Below are 25,370 nucleotides of genomic sequence, written 5' to 3'. Positions count from 1 at the left end.
ACACACAGACCAATGGAACAGAATTGAGAGCCCAGAAATAAACCATACATCTACGAGCAGCCGATTTTCAAAAAGGAATCAAGAACATACAATGGAAAAAGGAAAGTTTTTTCAATAAATGGTATTGGGAAATCTGGACAGCCACATGCAAAAAACTAAAAGTAGACAAATATCTTACACCATACACAAAAATTAACTCAAAATGGATTACAGACTTGAATGTATGACCTGAAACCATAAAACTCCTAGGAGAAAACTTAGGCAGAAGGCTTTTCAACATCAGTCTTAGCAGTATCTTTTTGAATATCATGTCTCTCCAGGCAAGTGAAACAAAAAGAAAAAATAAACAAATGGGACTACAACAAACTAAAAAACTTCCTCACAGCAAAGGAAACTATCAACAAAACCAGAAAACAACCTAACAATTGGGAGAAGATAATTGCAAATCATATATCTGATAAGTGGTTAATATCCAAAATTTATAAAGAACACAACTCAACAACAAAAAAACAAACAACCCCATTAATAAGTGGGCAGAGGATCTCAACAGACATTTTTCCAAAGAAGACATACAGATGACAACAGACACATGGAAAAATCTTCAACATCACTAATTATTAGGGAAATGTAAATTAAAACTACAATGAGACATCACCTCACTCCCATCAGAATGGCTATTATTAAAAAGACAGGTAATAACAAGTGTTGGAGCAGATGTGGAGAAAAGGGAATATAAATTGGTACAGCCACTACGGCAAACAGTATGGAGATTCCTCAAAAAATTAAGAACAGAACTACCATATGATTCAGCTATTCTGCTTCTGGGTATTTACTCAAAGAACACAAAAACACTAATTTGAAAAGATATGTGCACCCCTATGTTAACTGTAACATAATTCACAATAGCCAAGACTGGGAAACAACATAAGTGCCCATCAACAGATGAATGGACAAAGAAGATGTAGTATACATATACAATGGAATACTACTCTGCCATAAAAATAAAGATGAAATCTTGCCATTTGCAACAACATGAATGGACGTTGGGGGCATTATGCTAAGTGAAATAAGTCATATGGAGAAAGTCAAAGTATGATTTCACTCATATGTGAAAGATAAAAACAATGACGAGAACAAACAAATGCATAGATAAGGAGAACAGATTGGTAGTCACCAGAGGGGAAGGGGGAAAAGTGAAAGGGGTAAAAGGGCACATGTGTCTGGTGACAGATGGTAATTAGTCTTTGAGTGATGAACATGATGTAGTCCACACAGAAATCTAAATATAATGGTGTACATGTGAAATTTATATAATGCTATAAACCAATGCTATCTCAATAAAAAAAATGAAAAAACTCATATAAATAGAACTTCAAATGTCACAATTGTTTCATTAACTTAGATTTGATGTCATCTTATAGTCAGATGTATTTTTCTCAATGAATTTTAGTGAAAATAAAACTTGAGAAGGTAATGGTATCTAGCACTCAAAAGTCCTGTGTAAAACTTGTAGACTTCAAGAATGTACCCCAGAGTCGCAGCAGCGGAGTGAGGGTCAGGTCGGAGAGTCCCTGTCCTCTGACAACACAAGGTATTTAAACAGTGTTTACTGCTTATCCGTAAAATGCTTAATTTCTAAGCAATAATCACTTTAGTCAGCTCGATCACCTTTAGGAAGTACTTGCTTACTAGAGATCAGCCGTTTTTGTGTTTGAGAGTTAATTACTCATGGGGCTCTAATTTTACCAAGAGAATTATAGAAGTCCTTCTTCTTTCTCTAGATAAGTAAACAGTAAAGTAAATGTAGTTAATGAATTTCAGAAGATCTGGAAAGGTGATCATTGGCTGTTCAGCAAAAGACCACAAACCCAGTCTGGTAGCCCAGAATTTAGAATCATACATGCATCCTAACATAAATTAATTTAACTTCATGCCTAATGAATCCAACATTAAATAGAAAATCTACTTGCCCATTTTTGGAGATGTTTCTAAATATAAACATGTTTGGAATGTAAGCTTATCGAGAAAATGTCTGGGAAGATGTTTTCTTTTTTGCTCACCTATATTCTCTAATGTTGAACCATGAGCATGTACCACTTTGGAAATAAGAAGGAAGTTCTTTTGAATTAAAGAAGAAAGTATATGTAATTATAACTCCTTACTTAATCTGGCTATCTATGAGGATAAACTTTTTAGTCAAGTATGTTCTAACTCCTTGAGTCTCATACAGTACTTGCTATCAATTTTAATTTCCCACAAAATCACTTTTTTTCTTTCCTGATACAGTTGTCTGAGGTAATACTTCATCACGCAGACTATAAAACTCCAGCCACCTGACTAGTACTACAAATCTATTACTGAAAAAAACTGAATTAATGATTCTAAGAAGAAAAGACAACTCTAGGTTTTAACTCTGTCTCTGGCATTTCCCAGCCACGTGACCTGCAAAAAAGGCTCTTCTTAAGATATTTCAGCTGCAGCAACTCCTCAAAATAATAACCACCATGACAGCTTTACCTGATTTTCATGGGGCCAAATTCGCTGTTGTCTATAAAACATTACAACTGTACATTATTACATACTTCTTCACATAAACTACTTGGCTTCAGTTTAATTTTCAGAACACTAGAATTTATTATTGGGATTATAATGATAGTAATAGCTAAAATTAATAGAGCATTACCACAGCTCTGAAAAATTCTAAGTATTTCATCTGATCCTCACAACAATTAAAGAGACAAGTCCTAGTCTTATCCCCTTCTTACAGATGAGTAACTGGGGCTGAGAGAACTTAAATAATTTGTCCAGGGCAGAGTTAGAATCTAAAAATAGGACTGTAATACCAGAGCCTACATTTGTATCAAAAATGCCATATCAGGACTAATTTTTTAAAAAGCACCATACACTTTGATATAACACTAAAAGCACAAGCAACAACAGAAAAACTAGATAAATTGGACATCATCAAAATTAAAAACTTTAATGCTTCAAAGAATGCCATCAAGAAAGTGGAAAAATAACCCAAAGAATGGGAGAAAAAATTTGCAAATCATGTATCTGATAAGGAACTTATACCTAGAATAAACAAGGGACTCATCACTCAGTCATAAAAAGACAACCCAATTCAGAAATGGGCAAAGGATCTGAACAGACATTTCTCCGAAGAAGATATACAAACACCCAAAAGCACATGAAAGGATACTCAACATCTGTAGCCATTAGGGAAATGCAAATCAAACCCAGAATGAGATACCACTTCACACTCACTAGGATAACTATAATCAAAAGACAGGTAATAGCAGTATTGACAAAGATGTGGAGAAATTGGAATGCTCATACCCTGCTGGTGGGGATGTTAAATGATGCAGCCACTTTGGAAAACAGTCAGAAAGGTCCCCAAAATATTAAACATAAAATTACCATATGACCCAGAAATTTCACCACTTGGTATATGCCCAAAGAAGTGAAAAAGTATGTCCATACAAAAATATGTACACAAAAGTTCATAGTAGCATTTTTATAACAAGCAAAAAAGGAAAAACAATCCAAATATCTATTAACTGCTGAATGGATAAATGTATATTCCTACAAATAGAGTATTATTCAGAATAAAAAAGAATGATATACTGACACATGCTACAACATGGATGAACCTTGAAAACATTACACTAAATGAAAGAAGCCAGTCACAAAGACCACATTGTTCCATTGATATGAAATGTCCACAATAGGCAAACCTATAGAGACAGAAGGTAGATTAGTAGTTGCCTAGGGCAAGGGATGGGGAAGGAATGGAGAATGACTACTTATGGGTATGCAGCTTCTTTGGGGGTTGAGGAAAGTGTTCTAAAATTGGTTGTAGTACTGGCTACACAACTCTTCAAAAACCATTGAATTATATACTTTAAGTGGATAAATTGGTATGTGAAGTATATCTCAATAAAGCTGGTATTAAGACAGACAGTATACAGAAATCAACCATGAGTGTCAATTTTGGAAAGTTTTCCCAAATGTTTTATTTTTCACTCCTAAAACTGGTAAAACGTAAATTCTTATTATGGTGACTTTGACACTCTAAACCCTTTCAAATATGTTAGTACCCAAGGCATTGCTGCAAGGGATTAAGATCCTGTGGATAGCCCATGAGAGGATCTAAGAATTGCTGACATGGATCATGAGTTGTGTAAATTGTTTATTTCCTGGTCCCCAGAAGCAAGGCACTTAATTGTTGGAAATATTATGAATACAGGAAAAGTAATAATTGTGACAGTATTGTAAAGAACCTGAGGAATGAATACCATGAGAGCAGAAAGACCACTTCTAACAGCTATACCTAATTCACTCCCATGATTTGGATTTCATGGACTCCAGCAATTGAGAGACAAGTAATGTACAAAAAAATCCCACCTATTTTGAACGATAACACAGAGGAAACAAAGCATTGTGATTTATAGCCTGTGCCCATGTGCTTTAGAAAAGCAGCCTTGGGGTGTTGTTCCATGGTTTTAGTTTGATTTGCATTCTATCTGGGCATGAAGCCACTAATAAAAGTCATAAAATTGATTGTAGCTGGAACAATTGGCTAGAAAGATAGGATGATTAACTGCCCTATAAAATTGCTGCATCCTACATGAGTTTTAGGAGCTCTTTACTAAGCATGAAAGACAAGTGATATCATTGCTCTCTAATTTCTGATTTTTATTTCCATTGGCAATAAGAAATCTATTTGAAACCAACAAAATAAGGAAGAGGGAAAACGGATTTGCCGTAAAATCTTATGGTAGAAATGCCACTGGGTTACGGGCTAGCATTTGTAAAAGCTCACAGAGAGAAACTTGTGTGACTGTTAGAATCTCACCACGATTACTGTTATTTTAGACAATCGCATTCTCAAGAACAGAGCAGAGAAGCAATTTCAAGCATGCCCTGTGGTAGCTGACAGGGAAAGAAGGAAAACAAGTTCTGCCTCTTCTCTCTAAGGTAGGAAAAAAACATACGTCACGTGAGTGATACAAGGATATCTCCCATATGACATAACGATTTAACTTTGCTGGTATTTGTTTCATACTTATCCCATTTATTTGGTATTCCCTCCCTTTTTCTAGAACTCTGAAACCCTTATTGAAGCTCTTTGTTCACTTCACTTGTTCGGACACCGTCAGTAGGACCCAAACTAAACACCCCGATGGGTTTCACCATCCTTCATAAATGAAATACCCATGTCCTTTCTGAGCCATGGTTTTCATTGTGGAATTAACTCAACATCTGGAATCAAAGCTATTTGATTTTTCTCTGCTAAAGCGTTTCTCTCAGCATGGAGAAGACACTCCTCTTGGGGACAGAAATCCTCTGAGAAGCTCTGGGCGGCAGAGTCAGGGATCTGTTTGGTACAAGCCACCAGAGGCATAGCACGTGCTGGATTCTCACAGCCTTCAACATCCAAATGACTTAATGACCCTCACTATGTGTACTTCACACATCACTACTTACTTAAAAATATCACTACTTATCATTAAATCCTCTCTGACATCTGCTTGTCAGTTACTGCCTTGAAGCAACATTTCCAAAATTAAAAAAAAATAATGCAATGCAATTTCACCCAACATCGTTCATTTGAGGATGTTTACTTATTTGCTTATTTTGCTGGATCGATGGAAGGGTAAAATGGAGGTCAGAGGTGACCTCAGAAATGGTTTAAGATGAAGATGATTAAAAACTAATACTCCAAGGGTAACTCTCTAACATGATGCACCACAAAAACAAAGTTGATTTTTTTAAATTCAGTGGTGATAAAGTTGGTTTCTAGGGTTCTGCTTGGAATCATCTAAATAGATAAATGATCAGTCAAATTCTAGAATTTCTCTCATTTATCTTGATCTTCTCTTCACTCTAATTTGTTTATGCTGTCTGCTCTGTTACACTGTCACACTCCTGTTACTCATGATTATTTCTCAGAAGGATTCAAAGAGCAGAACGTCATTGGATTCAGACTTCTCAACTGCAGATGGGTTCCCATCTTCAAACTGTATACGGAACTTGGTTATTGGTGGCATTTTAATCCTTTTTCTAATCTTTCACTGTTATTATTTCACCTTCTAGAAAACCTTTAAAATCACAAATAATAGCATTAAAATATAAATTTAGCACCTTCTTTATTTCTCCCCCTTTTCACAAGGGAGAGTACCTTGTATGACTCAGGATTTAAGTTTCAGATCCTGTTCCTGAGGTTGTGGAGCAATATTAATGTTATTTTTCATTTCCTTGATGCCTTGATATTACTGGGAGGGACACTGACAGTAAATCTCCTGAGAGATGCAGGGGAGGAGAGCAGTAGTGACTGAACCTTTATTCATACCCACTGGGAATCCCAGAAAAAAAGGAGCATGACACAGGCAGAGAATGGAGACAGCCATTGGACCAAGGTTTACCAAGGAAATAAGACTCTATGAAAGAGACTTACTTTAAATGCCCTTCACTTAATCTTTACATCTTTTTTTCATATAAGCAACATATAGGTAAATAAAGTTCCACAAAATACCCTAAGTTGCATTTTTCCACCACAACAGCAAAACACACAATAACGGATGACTGAATCATCAACTGATCCTAATAAGCAATTTGAGTTCAAAATGGTCACCTTTGCAATCAGGTCATTACGAACAGAAATCATAACACAAGTGGTGATAGTTTAGTGAAAATCATTTTTATGGGCATTTAAGAATTATTGTGACCTCAAAATGTCATGATCTCTTGCTTCCATTTGCACTTTAGGAAATGAACTTTAAAGGCAACATCAAGCCAGACTCTTGCTTTTGAACTCTGCAGGAGCTCCCCCTGGATGAAACCATTGACAACAAGGTGGCTCTCAATTTTTAAAAGGATTCTCCTATTCCCATCACTTGGTACTGCATTTTTTGGTTTTGCATTAATATCAACTAAGTGCCAGGTTACACTGAAGAAAAATTAATAACTTCCTTGAAATAAAACCTGATCTCTATTTCCAAGAAACCTCAAATGCATTGAAAGAGTTTCATAGAAATTAGGTATGTGTGAGCCTCTCTGCATTCTAGGTTTAATTTTCCTCCCGTGGGCTCCATTCTCTCCCGTACTCCTTCCACCTGAGCCGTTACCGCATATTGTCTATTTACTTGTCTGCCAATACCCCATGTCTCCAAGCACACAAGACTGCAACTTCCACCATAGCAAACACCTTATGCATCATTTTTTTATTGCTGTATATCCTGCACCTACCATAGAGAATGGTACATAATTGTCATTCAATTATTTTTAAAATTGTTTATGTTATCACATTATACATTGTTTGCTGGTTTATTTCCCTCATGAGACTAACTCCTTGAAGACAATGTAGGTAGTCTAAATCTTTACATCTCCATTGTCTTGTCCAGTGACTGGGACAGCATAAAAACTGGAACCATTATTGTGTTAACTAATTAATTACTCAAACACGATATGTTTATAGCCCATGTGAGAACACTGATATGATTCAAATGGGTATTGTTCAGCCAGGCAATAGTCCTGGTCAAATGTATTAAAAGTCAAAAACTGAGGGCCACCCTGTGACATAGTGGTTAAGTTCAGCATGCTCTGCTCTGGTGGCCCAGGTTCGTGTTTTCAGATCCTGAGTTTGGACCTACACCGCTCACCAGCCATGCTGTGGTGGCAACCCTCATATAAAGTGGAGGAAGACTGGCACAGATGTTAGCTCAGGACTAATCTTCTTCAAGCAAAACAAGAGGAAGATTGGCAACAGATGTTAGCTCAGGCCAAATCTTCCTTAGGAAAAAAAAGTCAAAAACAAAAAACGTTTTTCGAGTCTATCGTAAATTCAATGCAAATGGAGAGTGCCTATAGTCGTTCAAAGAACATTCTTTACTAATATTTCTGCCCTTTTTGTGAGTCATAACCTAAAGTCAATAATTCTAAAACTTCCGGCTTAGATTATTAAATTCTCTTCAGTAAAATGTTTTCATATTTAACACCCTTCTTTACCAAAATATTCTTCCTAATGTCTGACCTTAATTTGATTTATTCTTAGTGGAAACATAGCAGAATTTCATAAATGGAAAGTCATTCTTCAGTCTACTCAAGAGCAAATGGTCCCCTTTATTTTGACCCTCCTTGACAACTCCCATATCATGTCACTTCACATCCTCTGCATTGTCTCCATGTTATTTATGTACATTATAGATGAAGTATACATAGCTTTTAAAAGCTTTTCATAAATTAGTGTAACACCTTACACGTATTATACTTTACAGTTTCAAATTGCTTCTATATCTCATTCTGCTCCTGAACACTGTTACTATTAAGGGTTGAATTGTATTCCTCCCAGAAAAGGTATGTTTGAATCCTAACTCCTACGACCTCAGAATGTGAACTTATTTGGTGATAGGATCTTTACAGAGGTGATCAAGTTAAAAATGAGTTCATTAGAGCGGGCTCTAACCCAATATGACTGTTGTCCTTATTAAAAAAAAAAAAGAAAGAAAGAAATTTGAGCACAGAAACAAGCACACAGTGAGAGCACCAGGTGAAGATGAAGGCAGAGATTAAGGTGAGGCCTCTGCAAGTGAAAGGATGCCAAAGACTGCCAGCAAATCACCAGAAGCCTGGGGAGAGGCAAGAAACAGATTCTACCTCCCAGCCTCAGAAAAAGACAAAGCTTGCTGACATACTGATCTCGGATGTCCAGCCTTCAGAACCATGAGACAACAAATTTCTGTTGTTTAAGCCACTCAGTTTCTGGTACTTTGTTACAGCAGCTTTAGCAAACAAATACACTGGCCCTAAGCAACAGGGAAATGTCACGTTAGGACAGTGCATACAGAGGGGCAAATGAACAAAGGTGATACTTGGAGTATTTAAGTTTAAAAGTTGGAGATGAAAGCCTATGGCAAAGCAAAGGCTGCAGATGCGGAATTGGGTAGAGGCATTTGTGAGAATTTCATCTCCATAATTCAGAGAAGGCACCAGGTCTAGTTTACAGAAGAGGAGGGTTAAATTCAGAAAAGAGAGGCACTTTCTTGGACCCTGGAGGTAAAGACGAAAAAGCACTGATGATAATAATCATGCCGATGATAGTGTTTACCATTTATTAAAGAGTTACTCTATATCTGGCATTATTTGCTGTCACTTAATGCTTGGTAAGTGCCTATATAGAGTATGTTGGTTAATTTTATGTGTCACCTTAGAGGGTTTTTTGGATGAGATTTACATTTAAATTGGTGAGCTGTGGGTAAAGCAGATGGCTCTACAGCAGATGTGGGTAGGCCTCATCCAATTTGTTGACGGCCTGAATAGTACAAAAAGGCTGGCCTCCCCAAGCAGGAGAGAATTCTCGAGTAGACTGCCTTTAGAATCAAATTGGAACATTGACTGTCTTAAGTCTCCAGCCTGCCAGTCACTGTGTGAATTTTGGACTTGCTAGCCTTCATAATCAAATGAACTAATTCCTTATAATAAACCACAGACATAGATGTAAACATATAGATATAGACATAGATCTCCTATTGGTTCTGTTTCTCTGGAGAACCCTAAATAATTAACAGATGAAGCACTCAATGGATGTTGTATATCATCATAATGCTGAGCCATGTTAAGATGAGGATAACTCACTGTACTGATCAGCGAAACATCATCATCAGAAGTGAAGTAAATTGCCCAAGATCACATTGTTAATAAGTCACAGAGTTAGGATTCCAGCCAGGTCTGTCTGATTCCAAAGTTCATGCTTCCTCCATTACATATTACTCCCCAAGAGCTGACAATAAGGATAGAGACAAAGATTTAGAATGTGAGATCATTTTCTAAGAGTATAGAATGGGTGAAATGAGGAAGTCAAGGGAAGGTCAATAACAACCAATATGGAGGAAAAACTAATTCAATGGTTTTCAAACTTTGGGCTCCAACATCTACTATTCTCCAGAGATAGTGCAGGGAGTTCATCAACTTTTGATTTGAAATGTCAATATTTTTAAGAATGTTTTACTGTTTAAAAACTAAGAATAAAAAACATCACATATTCTCAAATGTGTCATATGAAAATTTTAGCACACTAGATTCATCCAAATATTATCCTGGCCTGCCAGGCTAACTCATTTAGTGTCCACTATGTAGGAAAGCTTTCCCTGACATCTCTTTGCACATAATTAAACATATTACAATCTGCCATTGGTTATTTCCACATGGCATAAATGGGTACATCGCTACAGACACACGTGAACCAAGCTTAGTTAACAGTCCACCATATCTCTGGCCTATCAGCTTGCACAGGTTTCGTCCCAGCATAACGGAGTTGTGCAATTTCCAGGGAATCATAACAAGCCACTTACGATATTATCATGATTTTACAATACTTTGCCCTGCTTACGCAACAATAAGGTGACACTGATTACAAGATACCATCAATTTAAGAACAGCCTTTCCAAAAATAAGTAATACAGAGGCTGGCCTGGTGGCATAGTGGTTAAGTTCGTGTGCTCCACTTCGGCAGCCCAGGGTTCACTGGTTTGGATCCCGAGCGCAGACCTATTCACCACTTATCAAGTCATGCTGTGCAGGCGTCCCACATGTAAAGTAGAGGAAGACGGGCACAAAGGTTAGCTCAGGGCCAGTCTTCCTCAAAAAAATATAAATAAATAAATAAATAAACATTAAATATACAGTTTTTTAAAGATGTGCTCAATACTATATGCTTATTCACACAATCACTTACCACTTTCTTCTTCAGTATCATAATTAAAATTTTCTGGGGCTGGCCCTGTGGCCCAGTGGTTAAGTTCAATGCACTCCACTTTGGCGGCCTGGGTTCAGTTCCCAGGTGAGGACATACACCACTCACAGGCAGCCATGCCGTGGCAGCAACCCACATACAAAATAGAGGAAGATTGGCACAGATGTTAGATGAGGGTGAATCTTCCTCAGCAAAAAAGAAAAGAAAAGAAATTTTCCTCTAAGCCTTCTTTACATTCAGGTCAAAAATATTCTCCTGAATCACTCTTGGCTATTGAGTGATATGAATATCAATCACAGCTATGAACAGGGTTACAGTGACAAGCTGCATTCATACACCTTCACCTGTACAGCAGGCAGTATAATTTCAAAGAACAGTGAAGTGCTGAGCTTGGTCAACTTCTAGTTTAATTATAGTGCTTGGTATGCCAGACAACCTTCAGACTAAATATTAACTGTTTCTTTCAAAACTAGATCACAGAGTAATCTTTCTCAAGAAATTTCAAGCAAGAAACTAAATTTAAAAGGCAACCTTGTGGGGTGCAACCAATGAAAATAACTCAACTGAGGTCACAGGAATATATCCCTTCTATGTATTGTTAAGTTCTCATATTATGGTTTATTCCTGGGCTTGATGGCTGACAAGTTTCTTTTGACATCAAGTATAAGAGGCATCTCCATTTCAGAAACATAACATTGTGAAAAACGTAAGCAGGTAGGGCTAAGAAAATTGTGCATAAATGTTACATAATCATTTCAGCCCTTATTGGGGGGCAGGAGGTTAACTATACCTTTGTATTTATGAAGGGGTTACTGTCTTTTATTGTCACTTTCATTTGTATATATTGCAGTTCCATGGTAGATTTCATTTGGAACTTGGGATTCACTCATAAAAGTATTATTGTTTTTTTTCCTTCTTCTCCTCAAATCCCCCCAGTACATAGTTGTATATTTTAGTTGTGGGTCCTTCTAGTTGTGGCATGTGGGATGCTGTCTCAGCATGGCCTGATGAGCGGTGCCAAGTCCACACCCAGGATCCAAATCGGTGAAAGCCCGGGCCACCAAAGCAGAGCACGTGAACTCAACCACTTGGCCATGGGGCAGGCCCCTATTATTAAAAAATCATAAAAATTAATGTACTAGGAAAATCCAAGATAGATAGATAGATAGATACACACACACACAGACACACAAAGTGTCAAACATCAAATTAAAGAACCATCTGCCAGGTGACTGCCTCTTCCTTCAGCCCCAAGAAATAGAATAAGAGTAAACTTGGAGAAACAGATGACAGGAATGATGAACAGCTGGGGAGTGGTGATCACAGTAGGACACCAAAGAAGGTGGGCAATGGTGAGAGAAACATTGAAGTGATTAGACCTGGAACACAGCTGAGGCAGTGATGTCAGTACAGTAAGAAGAGTAGATGCAAAACTCAACAGAAAGCCTTGCTCAGTAGGTTTGACGAGGTGGAAAATGACAAGAAGCTAGATTTGGAAAATGGAAAAAATGAAGGGTGATGACCAGTACCTGGATGGGACAAATCAGGATAAGAAGTGCAGTCTGGGTCAAGTTTTGTGCAACTGAGCTGTTTCTGTGTGACAATGTTTGGCTACTGGCCTGCTTCGGCTGACCACATCTTTCAATCTTCAACTAGACATTTAGAATTTTCAAGATCTCGTTAACCTAAGACAATGCCCTTCCCTACTCTCCATCTTCTCCTCTTCATCCCTCCCGCCCCACGTAGCTTGTCACATGGACCTACGCAAAACAACAATGGGAGGGCATGCTTCTGGCTCTTCCAAGAAGAACTGAGTCTAATGCATTTTTAAAATAATATTATTTATAAGGTTTGTATCAAAAATAATAAATTTCAGAGAGAAGAAAATTAAGAAACCTACATACAAAATCAAATGAAGTTCTATAATTCACCAATTCTATTCTAGGTTTTTGGATAATGTGATGCACTGGTTAAGAGTAGAGTTCTCGATTTAGATCAATCTAAGTTCACACCTTGATTTCACAGTAATTAGTTAGGTGACTTTATATAAACTCTTTAATCTTTCTAAACCATATATTTTTTATATGTAGAACCCATCTAAAATTGTTTGAATAATAATATGTTTAACCCCTGGTACATGGAAAGTGTTTAGTAAATGTTAGGAAGTGGTAGAAGGCAAAACTGCAGATTTCAAAAACTACTTAACAGGAAATTTTGAATTCTGTGTCAAGTCGAACTATATTTATATATCTGTTGTTAATTTACTGAAAAATGGTGAACTTTCAAAACTCTCTTCCTTGCAACTTAAAGTTAAAAAAGAAGGATGTTAGAAGAGAGAAGATTAATAGAGCTGGGAGAAGATGGCATCACCTGCATATTCCACATTTTATGATAATGTAGTAGAATCTTGTTTTTTGTCCTCAAATCTGTAGTCTTTCAATCTTTTATTAAGGTTGAGAAGCACTAGTTGGGCCATTTAAACCCATTTTCTTAAGATTGTTCTAATGGTTCTCAGATTTTAGTAGGCAAAAAGAATCATCAGGAATGTAAAAAAAAAAAGTAATTGCCCTCTCTCAGAGATTCTGATTTTGTAGGTATGGAATGGGATCTAGAAATTTGCATATTTAACGTGATATATATACATATATATGTACATATATTTAGAGCAGATGATACATATATTTAATAAGAATATATAATATTTAAAATATGTACATCATTTGAATGTAATAATTAAGATAGATATATATTTAGAGCAGGTTGTTGGCAGACAACAATATGAGAAGCACTTTTCTAAAGCTATATAAAACACTGTTAATTATGAAGTAAGAGTTCCTAATCTTAAGAGCTTAAGTGTTTCCCTAAAGAATTTCTCAATCCTGTTTCTCGCTAGATTTCCCTTGCAACAGAATAACTAAACTTTGATCAAACTTTCATTAACAGCAGATTTGGTGGCTCATTATTTTTTAATAATAATTTATACATGTCTACTAATCCCAGAATCTGACTCTACGGTACAGTAATAGTGACTGGAGTGACAGAGTGTGACTCGGGGAAGACAAGAGTTGTGTTGCTACCTTTGGCGGCAGCAGAAACAGCCAAATCAACAAACCCTTGTATGAGTTCAAAAAGGCTGCAAAGTTACCAAGTTAACACCTCAGTGGATCCAAAGACTGTCTTCAAGAACTAAATCCAATACACATTTCTGAACGTAAAGATCTCAGGCTTACATTTCATAGGAAGTATTTTTAAATTTGTTTTAAATAGATCAAGCAATTTTTGCTGTCAAGGAATTATATCGTTGGCTTTAGAAAAGTTTATTTTATTATGTGAGATGACCTTTATTCAGTCAATTTCATAAATGAATAAAAAGTTTAGGTCCCCTTTATTAAAGAGAGTAAGGGAAAAACCTGTAGAAGGTTATGATGGGCTTTGTGTTCCAAAGAGAAAAACTATCACTAAGAATATTAAGGTGAAAATTCCAGTAAAAGAAGAATAATTAGAATGCACAGTAAGTTTTGATGTGTTCTAAGTCTTCAAACCACTATATGCCTGGGACATATCAGGGACTCAACATTTCTGCTGAATAAATGCATGCATATGTGCAGGAATGAATGAATGAATAAATAAATAAATAAACAGCTGTATTTCCAAATTACTACTTTTACATTAATGAGTTCATTTTATAATGGCTGTCTTTCCAGTTAATAAAATTACATCACATAAAAACTTAGCTCTGATATTACTGGGATGGCTACCTCTGAGTTTTAATTTCATCAGTTTTATAAACTCTTAAAACAGTGAATAAACTTTTAGATCTCATTGCAGTTATAAATTTTATGCTCTGAATTAAGTGATTTATGTAAATACCTAATGTCTAACTGTATTAATGATGTTGGTTCAAGTTCACGCCATAATCAAATTAATCCATGAGAGATTTATTTGCTTTGTGCAATTCACAGAGTATATATTCAAGCTATACATTGACCTTTATGGATGGAAGAGAGTAACCCTATTAGGTACCAAATAAAAGAAAAAAGAGGCTAATATGAGTTTTTAGAAGCCAAGTCTATCTTTGAGTTGAAAGGCAGAAGTTCTTTTGGTAATAAGTATTTGGTCAGTCAACTTACTTTATTGAAAAAATGTATTCATAGGTACAAAACTAAAATGAATTCTTTTTTAAAGACTAAATTGTGGTACATATATTTAGAAAGAAAATTTGGAAATAATCATTTTAATAATCTGGTTTAAAATTAAACTGTCAGTCATCCTGAATACTCATGAGATTCAAAGAGAAAAATATTTCAGGGGTACAAGCATATCTTCAATAAAGTTGCCTATCATTGATCTTCCTAAGAAAAATAATAGTGTACTAACTTAAGCTGGAATTTTCCTAGACAGTTCCAAGAACTCCACAAGAAAGCAAAAGAAACAGATTTTCCTATTTTATTTTATACACATAGATTTGGTAAAACAGCTAATATTTTTATTCAAAATTAGACTTTTTATCTTCGGAATACCAAATGGAAAGTTTTTTAATTTCATATTTATAAGCAAATTTTTATGTTTCCATCAAAAATTAAGTTTAAAAGCATAGCCATAAAATGAATTTGTCAAGTTTTATTCAATTCAATAAGTACATTTTAAGGGCCTACTAGGCACCAGGGAGTCAGACAGGTGCTGGCACGCAAGGATGGATAAGATAGAGCCTCTGCCTTGAAGGACGCATCAAAAGATGTATATGCAAAAAAGAAGTAAAGAAGAAACAGTCAATCGATTCCTACAAGACAAAAGTATTCTGGAAATTATCTAATATCTGTTAAACCACTACTTGCTCTTCTTCTGAAAAGTCCATTTTGCATGTCTAGTTGTTTCACTTTCTCTTAAAATTACTCAATTGCTAAATACAATAATATTAATTACTTATGAACCTTGAAATATTTTTCTAGATCTTTATTTTAAACTAAGTAATCTTAAAGCTGGGTATTTTGAAGCTTGTTGCAACAGAATGTTTTGAAAAGAAGAATATTTTGTGGCATGTGAAAATTATATGAAATTCAAATTTCAGTGCCCATAAATAAAGTTTTATTGGAACACAGCCATGCCCACAAGTTTGCATGTTGTCTCCAGCTGCTTGCCCGCAATGGCAGAGACCACGTGGCCTATAACGTTGAAAATATTTACTATCTGGCCCTTCACTGAAAAAGTTTGCCAACTCCTGATCTAAAGTATAGCAATGGATTTTGGTTGGAAAAGCAAAGCTTTATTGTAGTGGCTTTATTTTCCAGAGTTCATAGAGATGTTTAAAACAAACAAAATGTGCAAAGAGAGCTTCCTACATAGTTTCTCCAATATGCTGCCTCTAAATCTGGGATTGCCAATCCCGGCCAGGAGGGGCTTCACTTTCTTGTTGCTCCCATAACCAATACTGCAGCTCCAAGGTCTGGCCTTTGAATCACCTCTAAACACAGCTGTCAGCATCTCTAGGATGCTGCCTATTAAGCTTAAGTTTTACATATTGGTCTGACTGGTACGAGATGAAATTCTTCGGTACCTTTGTGAAGTTCTTAAGAGTCATGAGAATATTTTTTCAACACACACCAAAAAATTTCATGATAGCAGGTGTGTTCTTACCTACTCAATCATGGCAGACAAAACTTGAAGCCCCAGCAGGTTTTCATACCTCCTTGAATGTCTATGATCATAAAAATCAGAGGGTAAAACCCACTGTTTGAGTGAAGTTATAGTAGGGTCGGGGCACTTGAGACATCATTTGATGGGTTTGGAAGGGACGGTAGCAGTAGGGTTCTAAGGAGAATTTCTAAGTAGAATTTAGCCAGTGCTGTCCCCAGAACATAGCTACTTGTTCCTGACATGCTCTCAGGTGACTCTGTACCACAATGAAGCCAAACAAGTGGATACTTTAAATTCTTCCTAGATACCATCCTGGACTTGACTGAACAGTGTGAGGGAAGTATTTATAATTCTATCACCTCAGACATCTAAGTATCTCTTATCCAAAGCCCTAAATCACTTTAATATATTTTCAACTAACCATATTACCTGGCCTTGAGCCATATGCATCTTCGTTTTTATTTAAAAAGGAAGCAGAGCATCTGCATAGGCCTCCACCCCGACCCCCAGCCTCCTTCTCTTGTTGTATCTCCTCACTCCTAAGCTTCACCATCATCCATCCCGTGACCCAAGTCAGCAAATCTAGACACTATCCTCAATGCTTCACTCTCCTTCTCCTTGCACATCTAGTCAATTACCAAACCTGTTGATTTTACCCCTTAAATGTTTCAAATCCATCTCCTCCACTCTATCACTATTGCCACACTTTCAGTTCATCATTTAAGAAACTGCAACAGCTTTGAACTTGCCATGTCACTCCCCTGCTTGAAATCCATGGCTTCCAGTGTGATAAAGGCCAAACAAAGCTCACCAAGCTCCTTACTATCTGGCCTTTCCTAGTGTTTCAGACCTATCTCCCACAAATCTGTGTCACACATCTTACGCTTCAGTCACAGGGAACTTCTCTGAATTCTTTGAAGGTGCTGAGCGCACTCTTGCTGCTAGTCCTACAAACAGTCTGCTGCCTCTGTGTTTAGATTTTTCCTAACTCATCCCCACCCTGTTTGTCTGGACGACCTCCTTTAGGTGTAACTCAAGAGTCACCCCTCCAGCAAGCCTTCCTTAACCAGCCTTAGACTGGATTTGATGCCCCATAGAGTGTTTCCATAAACGCTTGAGACTTTGGGGTTCAGAGAATTCATTCAAGAAGGCACCATCAATTTCTTTCTTGTCCACTTCAATCTCCTTAATGCCTCACATGGAATACAGAAGGTGGTGAATAAATGAATCAGGGCATCCTCCAAAGTGCTCTGAATCATGACCTACAAAGGAAGTACTGCTCTGACTCAGCTCCTTGAAGCAATCTACGGGAGTACTCTCTGATTATATCAGAGTAAAGCCCAGTTTCAGGGCTGAGAATCCCAACAATAATGACTTAGCAGAAATCTTCAAATCATTTCTCTTTTTTTTGAGGAAGATTAGCCCTGAGCTAACTCTGCCAATCCTCCTCTTTTTGCTGAGGAAGACTGGCCCTGAGCAAACATCCATGCCCATCTTCCTCTACTTTATACGTGGGACACCTACCCACAGCATGGCTCGCCAAGCTATGCCATGTCTGCACCCAGGATATGAACCGGTGAACCCCAGGCCACCAAAGCGGAACGTGCGAGCATAACCACTGTGCCACCAGGCCTGCCCCCTTCAAATCATTTCTTTACCCCATGAGGAAAGAATTTAGCAAGGAGGCTTTCCCACAAAGGCTAAGGCCTGACCATAAAGGGACACCAGAAAAATTTGATGGAATAATTGTTCTAAGTATTAAAAATCTGTCCACGGTCCAGCTTCCTTCGACCCCTTTTTATCAGAACAGCGTTGCATTACACGACTGATGAATGTCATCAACCTACAATTCTGTAAGTCTCTGGGGTTGATCACCATGGAATCATCATCACCACAAAGAAATATTTATTAAACCATTACATGCAGGAGTCTCGAAATGGTCTGAATACTACATTAAACAAGTCATAAAAGTAAAGGCCCTGACATCAGGGCTTTACAATTTGAAACAGTCACTGATGTTGAAGGACAGAATAAGCTAATGGAGCTGCACAGAAAATGGCAAACTCAAAAAGTCTTGTGACTTGGATACAGCTGTGGAAACCAGATCTTTTAGAGCTCTGTAAGAATATATTCATTCTCTACACAAGCAATCTGAATTTTTACAGGTTTTTTGCTCAAAGAAGCCTCAGCTCTTTGCTGACACATAGCTCAATAGGAAAGCCACTTTATAATGCTAATTTCACTCTCAAACAACCACAAAGTAAATTTTTAGGAACGAAGAGAAGCACCTGGAATAGTAAGGATCTGCTCTATGATAAGGCACTTACATTTATAAACTAAACCTTCAATCAGGGTCCCCAAACAACCAGATCTCTATCATGATCTGTTTTCCCCTCTTGACTGCATCGCACCACAGGGATTTTGCCCCAGGGAAGTGTTCTCCACAGATGCGTCAGGAATCAGTGGAATCAAAATTGCCAAAATTGCTGCTGAGTCAAAGGTATTTTTAAAGTTTTGACAAACAACAGACAGCTGCATGCTAAATGGTTACCACTCTTCCCTGATGGTTTTGCAATCCTATACTTATCCTGTAGCTCTATCGCACTGCAATTACAGGTTCCTGTGAAACCACACTAACAATAACACATGTTATAGCGGTGCTCATTTAAGAGCCTTTTAAACAAGTTTCAACATTTATGCACTCAATATTATCACACGAAATCCTACTTCCTCCCATAGAACATAAACGGAAAACTGGAAAACCATGATTTCCCTAGTGTATCAGTGGGCTCTGGGGGATATCTTGATTGTCACAACAAACATAAAATATTGATGAGGCAGTTAACAAAAATAGATTCCACTTCTCTCCCTACCAAGGAATTGAATAGTAAAGCTACACCATATGCTGTGTTATAACTACGTAAGAATACTCCTGGAAAGTCAAGTAATAATATTTAGAACTACTACATAAAAACTATTGGAATACGCTTCTAAACCAAGGAGGAATTTTTAAACTAGCAAAATCAACAAAAAGAAAATTATATATACATATGTTTTATATATTAAAATATATATACTTACAATTTTAGTCGTATTGTGCAAAGGAGGTACTTTTAGTACTCTGGGAGTTAAACCAATCAAAATCGACACATATCCCAAATTGAAAAATCTGAACTGTATCATAACAAAACATGATCAGCAAAAGGCGGATGGATAGAAAGGAACATTAAGGGACTGGTGTAAGGAATCAACGTTTGTCAGTGTTCAGGCAACACTATCCAAGAGAGAGGGGCCACTGTCCCAAAAGTAGCCTCCTCCAATTCCTACAGGAGACAAAGCCAAGAGAGTGTATGGAACCCCTGACGGTCCTCACTGCATGGCATTTGCCCATTGACTGACAAAGTGGACTCATGGTATTCAGGCACCCTTGGCAGCTGTACATTCTCAATATGAATTGTGCATCTCATATTGGCCATCTGTTTTACACATCTGTTTCTTTTGATTTGGATAGTCTAAGCCATCTGAGAGACAAAGCTGAGATAACGCATGTGTATTGATCAAGAAAGGACTAGACTCTTATCTGAGTAGTTAACTGGTCTCCCTTGGCAAGATTTCTATGAACACCCCTAACAAACTGCAAAAATATTTATGACTCTGCCATAATTTTAGATTTCCTCATGCTTTGCAAACTTCCGTGTAGGTTCCATCCTCTTCACCAGCGTAAGCCGAATCACAGGCCCTCACCACACACTTGTGCCTCATCATCTCTTTCACCTTCCCCCACCGCCCCGCTTTGCCTCTGGGCACCCCCAATCAAATGTCCAGTGCCACCTGTTGGTTAGTGCTTGTTTTTTCTTCTCCTTGTAAGTGAGATCCTACGGTATTTGACTTTGTCCCTGGGGCTTGTTTCACTTCCCCTAAAACCCTCCCAGCCATTCTGGTGGTCACAAATGGCTGGATTGCATCCTTTGTTCCCGCTGAGTGGTATGCCAAATAAGATGTAAATATAAAATCATTTTGATGGATTTTTTTTACAATATGCCATAATTTATATAACCAAATAAGCGTGGTCCCTCTTCAGAATTGTCATTTTTATGGGTCTTTCACAATATACATACTGTAATTATGCTTCTGTTACTCAAAGCACTTATGTTTCCCTTCATTAGGAAATGCGCAATAAAGTTTAATGTGCAATAAACTTTAAAGTTTGCAGTACATTTTTTTTAAATGATACCTAAACTTAAGTAGTATTTGGCTGTTAACAAAGAAAACTATGATGAAAAATCTTTACACTTTCAGGATAGATTTGATTTTCAGATATCATCAAAACTCATTTAGAAGTAAGTCCAATTGATTGGTCTGGGTAAGATGACTTTTAATCTAAAGCAAGCTAGGAATATAAAATAATGGCTATGAAGTAATGAAGCTACTATGTATTTATGAGAAGAAATTTATATACTGTTTCTAAGGTAATTCCATAACGAGAATCCAAAAATATTTTGATCAAAGGTAGAATGTTTAGAATAAGAGTTTAGCTTTCATTGGTAGCTATTTTGATCCACCACACCCATTCTGATGAACAAATTCTAGCATATTTGTTTAAAAATCTCTCATTACTTTGTGTTTAATAATTACAAAAATATCTTAAATTGTCTTATTACTAACCTGAGATTTACAATATGCAACTCTCTGCTCAATTTCCACCTAAGATCCTAGCACTATTTACTCTTTGGTCTTACTTGAGAGTTACCTGTGGAGTTTATTGAGGGGCCCTATATCCAGTCTTGTAACAGATCTGTGACACTGTATCCTTGGATTCTGTGGGGCTCTGACAATTTCTCAAGTATAGATCTAGACTTCCGGTATGGATACCATGACCAAAATTCAAGCAGTGTCATCTGACACATGGTTTGATACACAATCTAACAACTAAACAGAGTATGGGAAATTCAGAACACAAGAGAAAAGAGAGAGAACAAACTAAATAACTACCTTCAAAGTTATCAGAAAATATAAACTTGAAAAATTACTCAAAAATGAAAAACATAATCTCTGTTGGTAAACATTTGTAAATTATTCCCACTGGTATATGAATATAAATTCTATGCAAATATATCACCTCTAGTTTAAAAACACCTTCCTATTTCAAGAAAACTTTAAGTTAATGTACTTGTTTTCTATGATATCCATAAGCTTTCTGAAATTTTGTGGTAAAATTCTCTTTTAGATTATGTTTATTTAAAAAAATATATATATATAAGCATTGTGACACTTCAGATATCTTTCAAATTTTGTACTTGCTGTGAAACCCATGCAAAATTAAGAAAGTACTTAAATTTTCCCCACTCTACTAGCTTCTCCAATAACAAAACCTAAACAATGAAAGAGATATTTAATATAATCTATAACCCAGACTGTAACAACTTCACTTTTTTATGACTCTGAAACTGAAGGGATCATATTCAGAACGTTAAATTCTAAGACATTTAACAACATAGGATATAAGCATATGACTTTTTTCCTATATATCTGGTGAGGCCACGTCAGATGAGATTTTACCTAAATTAAATTCTCATCCAGGCCCATTTGTTGCATAGACAGACTGATAGTCACAAATTATATTCAACAAAGATGAATTGAGTATCTTATATAAACAAGGTATGTGGTATTATAAAGAACGTAAAAATATGGTAATTGATAATAATAATAATAATAATAGCAGCTAACATTTCCTGGGTTAAACATTTTACATTCATTTTTCTCAAGAGATTAACCCCTTTGACATAGATCCTAATAGTCTCCAAGTTTTAAAGGTCAAGTCACACAAACGCAAAAATGTTAAGGGACTTGCCTCAGGTCACGCAGCTACTAAGTAGCAGATCCGGGATTTGAAACAAAATAATCTGAACCCAAAGCCTAATACCTGTGATCATAAGCAGTATTGTCTAATCCACTGCAGAAAATAAATTTCTTATCCTTTCAGAATTACAACCCAGAAGGAAGTTTATAATCACTGATACTTTAGGTGATTGTCAGTTCCTATAAATAGTAGGAACTGAACTTTTTTAAATACACCTATTCTTAGAGCAACTTATTATGAAATAGTTTGGAGAACAGCAATGAGTATGCTCTGAAGAAATTTAGTAGCCATTATAATACATTTTTTCTTACAAATCAACCTGAGAGCATTTTTAAACTATACTAAAATTTATAAGGTGATCTGCTAAAAAAGAAACTTCAATAGATCAACAATGATCTAATTTAAATCAACAATGAGCTAATTGAAAGTTTCTTAGTACTCAGTACTTAGAAGTAGCCATGGGATATTCATTCTTCTGAAAACTGCACTTTTAGACCGACTGGCCTTTAGGTTCCTCAAAGTGCTCTACTAAAAAGTCTACAATTTATGCCAATTAGCATTCTGATTCAGAAAATAGTAGGAAAATAGATCAACAGATAATCCAGTTTTTATAGATGGAGTAACAAAAGGTGCTGGAAACATCAACACAAAGGGTTAATTCCAAAGAGCAAGGTGCTCTCCCATCCACAGGGAGGAGCTCTCCTTCAAAGGCCAACGGCCTCTCCTTAGCACCTGAGTTCCAGGCTTATTGCACATGGAGAGAATAAATTATAGAATGATGTGAAAGCTGAGTCCCTTCCCAACACACACATATGGGCATATTTATAATATATTTGGCTTTTATGATACCTAAGTATGCTGATTCACTGGATAATTATGAGTCAAGCAATACCCCATGGGAGAGCTGTACCTATTCATTCATTCCTACAAGTTTAACAGGAACAAAGCAGATACAGTATCCAAAGAACACTTCAAACATGAAATGCTACATCTAATTACACTTTGTCTAAGACTCTGAACTTAGACTCTATTTTTAAAAATCTCATTAGATGAAGTTTGCAAGCTTTTATGGCTCATCGCTTGCGAAGTAGGATAAGAGTACCATTTATTAAAAGTCTAGTCCCATGGCTTTGCATTTCCATGATAATTCTGACCCCTCTTTTAAAATTTATAGCTTCTAAAATCGGCTTTTTAAAACAGGATAGATATTTCAAAGGATTTGCTTTCATTCTTAAAAGGAAGAATAATGGAATTGCAGCAAATACTTGTTAGATGTACTCAGTATCATAACAATAAAAACTTAAGCACATATTACCCACTTCACCCATCTCCCCCAAAAAAGTTCAAAATTCAGTAAACAAATGTTTCCTGAGCACCTGCTACAGGTAGGCATGGCATTGTTGTCTGTGTGCCAAGAAAACATCTAAGTTTCCAAGGCATGAAGGGGGGAAAACAAGGAACCAAACTTGAGTCTTTATTAACAAGTTTATAATTCATAAATTTCTTAGAAATGTCTAAGACAACAATGCACAGTAGCACATGGGTCTTGAGAGTATGACTTTCAGTTGCAAGTAGTTAAGTCTGGTGTTAAGGTAAGGCTCTCTATGCAAACAATGGGCTTCAGTTTATTCCTTTATCTCTTCTTGTTTTCTATTTTATTCCACAAAATCCACGTTCTCTTCCACAACAATGAATGATAGCGCATCTTTTTAAAAACTACTCCTCTTTCCCCAAAACCCAGCCCATACTCTCCCTCCTCTTTCCTGGGCACGTGTCCTTCCAAAGCTTCAGCTGGACACCCCCTCACCTGAAAAAAAGTTTGGAGATGACGCTGGCCTTTTCCAGAGGCGACCTCTGCATGGTCTCTGGGGCGCCGGGGTCCCTCCGGGACAGGCTGGGCTCGCGCTCCTAATGGCCAAACGCCCTACTTTCCTCGGTGCCTGCCGCTCGCCCCTTTTTCTTTGACCTGCTGTGATGTCATTTGCTTCCAACTCCCCCCACCCACCCTACCCCACACACCTCCTCTTTCCTCTTGCTCCTTCCCCCGCCTCCACTGTCCAGGTTAAAAGCCGGGCGCTGCCTGGTCCGGCCCCAAATTTGCTCCAGCGGCTTTCTCCACCCCCTCCGCACCCCCGCCCGCACCCCGACCACTCCTTCCTTCTCGCCTCCTTCCCTCTCTCGCTGCCCTGCGCCTCCCTTTCCCGATTCTGCCTCCCAGCCTTCCTCCGTCTCGCGCGCTCCTTGCAGGTCCGCGTCCATACCGTCCAGCCCCAGCCCAGCCCGCAGGTGGGGGACAGTCGCGGCCGCTGTCCAGGTCCGGTCTCCGACGCTCGAGGACAGAAGCAGCCACGGGCAGGAGCAGAACCAGCCCCCGGGGAGCCTCCTGGACCCTCCCACGCGGCAGGTTCCGCCGAACCCGGTACTCGCAGCTGCCAACTTCTCCGAGCCTTCTTCCTCCTCCCCTTTTCCGAGATCCCAGCCGGGTTCGTGTTTCGCAAGGTGCATTTTGAAAGGAGAACGAAATATGTCTCTCCTGTATCAAAATGCAGCCGTAGAGACCCGGAAAGTTCCGCGGCAGTGTCTGATGTGTGCACCTTTGAATGTCAGAGGGAAGAACCAAGCTTTGTTATTTTCAGGCTTAGGTGAGCTCCAACTGTAGCATGGATCCCTTAGGAGACGTACTAATGGGGGGCAAAAGTTCTATCAGGAGGTAAGAGGAGTTATTACTTTGTCCATTACCCGCCTGGGATTTGTTCATCGTCTGTCCTAAGTTTTTCAGTCTCGCCCGCGTTTTTAAGGCTTTTGCGTGTGTTAGCGACTACAATGGCAAGTGGACAGTGTGTAAACTAACCTGCCCTCCTATAGATTTCCGACAGTCAGTCAGCAAAACATCCTGACTAATACACAGAAAGGAATTCAGTCGTTGAAGCGAAGGTAGCGTGTTAACTCTGCCTTGACTCTGAGAAACGCCATCTTCAACTCTAAGGGCAGCCAAGCTTTCCCAGGTGTGGGCGCCTTAGCTTCCCCGAGTTTTTGGTGGGTGGATTGTGTGCCTGTCTGATAGTTTTTAAAGAGCCAAGTCTTCAGTCCTGAATCCTACTGTGTAAAAGCAAGGGCGCATTG

At 37.6% G+C, this 25,370-nt stretch overlaps 1 protein-coding gene across 1 annotated transcript in view; it reads right to left on the bottom strand.

The window, feature by feature from the left end:
* Positions 1–24,228, bottom strand: part of CFTR (CF transmembrane conductance regulator) — a 165,265-nt gene extending 141,037 nt beyond the window's left edge. The window contains exon 1 of the mRNA XM_014838463.3: positions 24,055–24,228. Within this exon, the coding sequence (XP_014693949.2) occupies positions 24,055–24,107 (53 nt within the window). The 5' untranslated portion in view covers positions 24,108–24,228. The remainder of the gene's footprint in view (positions 1–24,054) is intronic.
* Positions 24,229–25,370: the final 1,142 nt, after the last annotated feature.

The sequence above is a fragment of the Equus asinus genome, chromosome 1 (assembly GCF_041296235.1).
Source record: "Equus asinus isolate D_3611 breed Donkey chromosome 1, EquAss-T2T_v2, whole genome shotgun sequence".
Lineage (NCBI taxonomy): Eukaryota > Metazoa > Chordata > Mammalia > Perissodactyla > Equidae > Equus > Equus asinus.
This window is presented reverse-complemented; position numbering and strand designations above follow the sequence as displayed.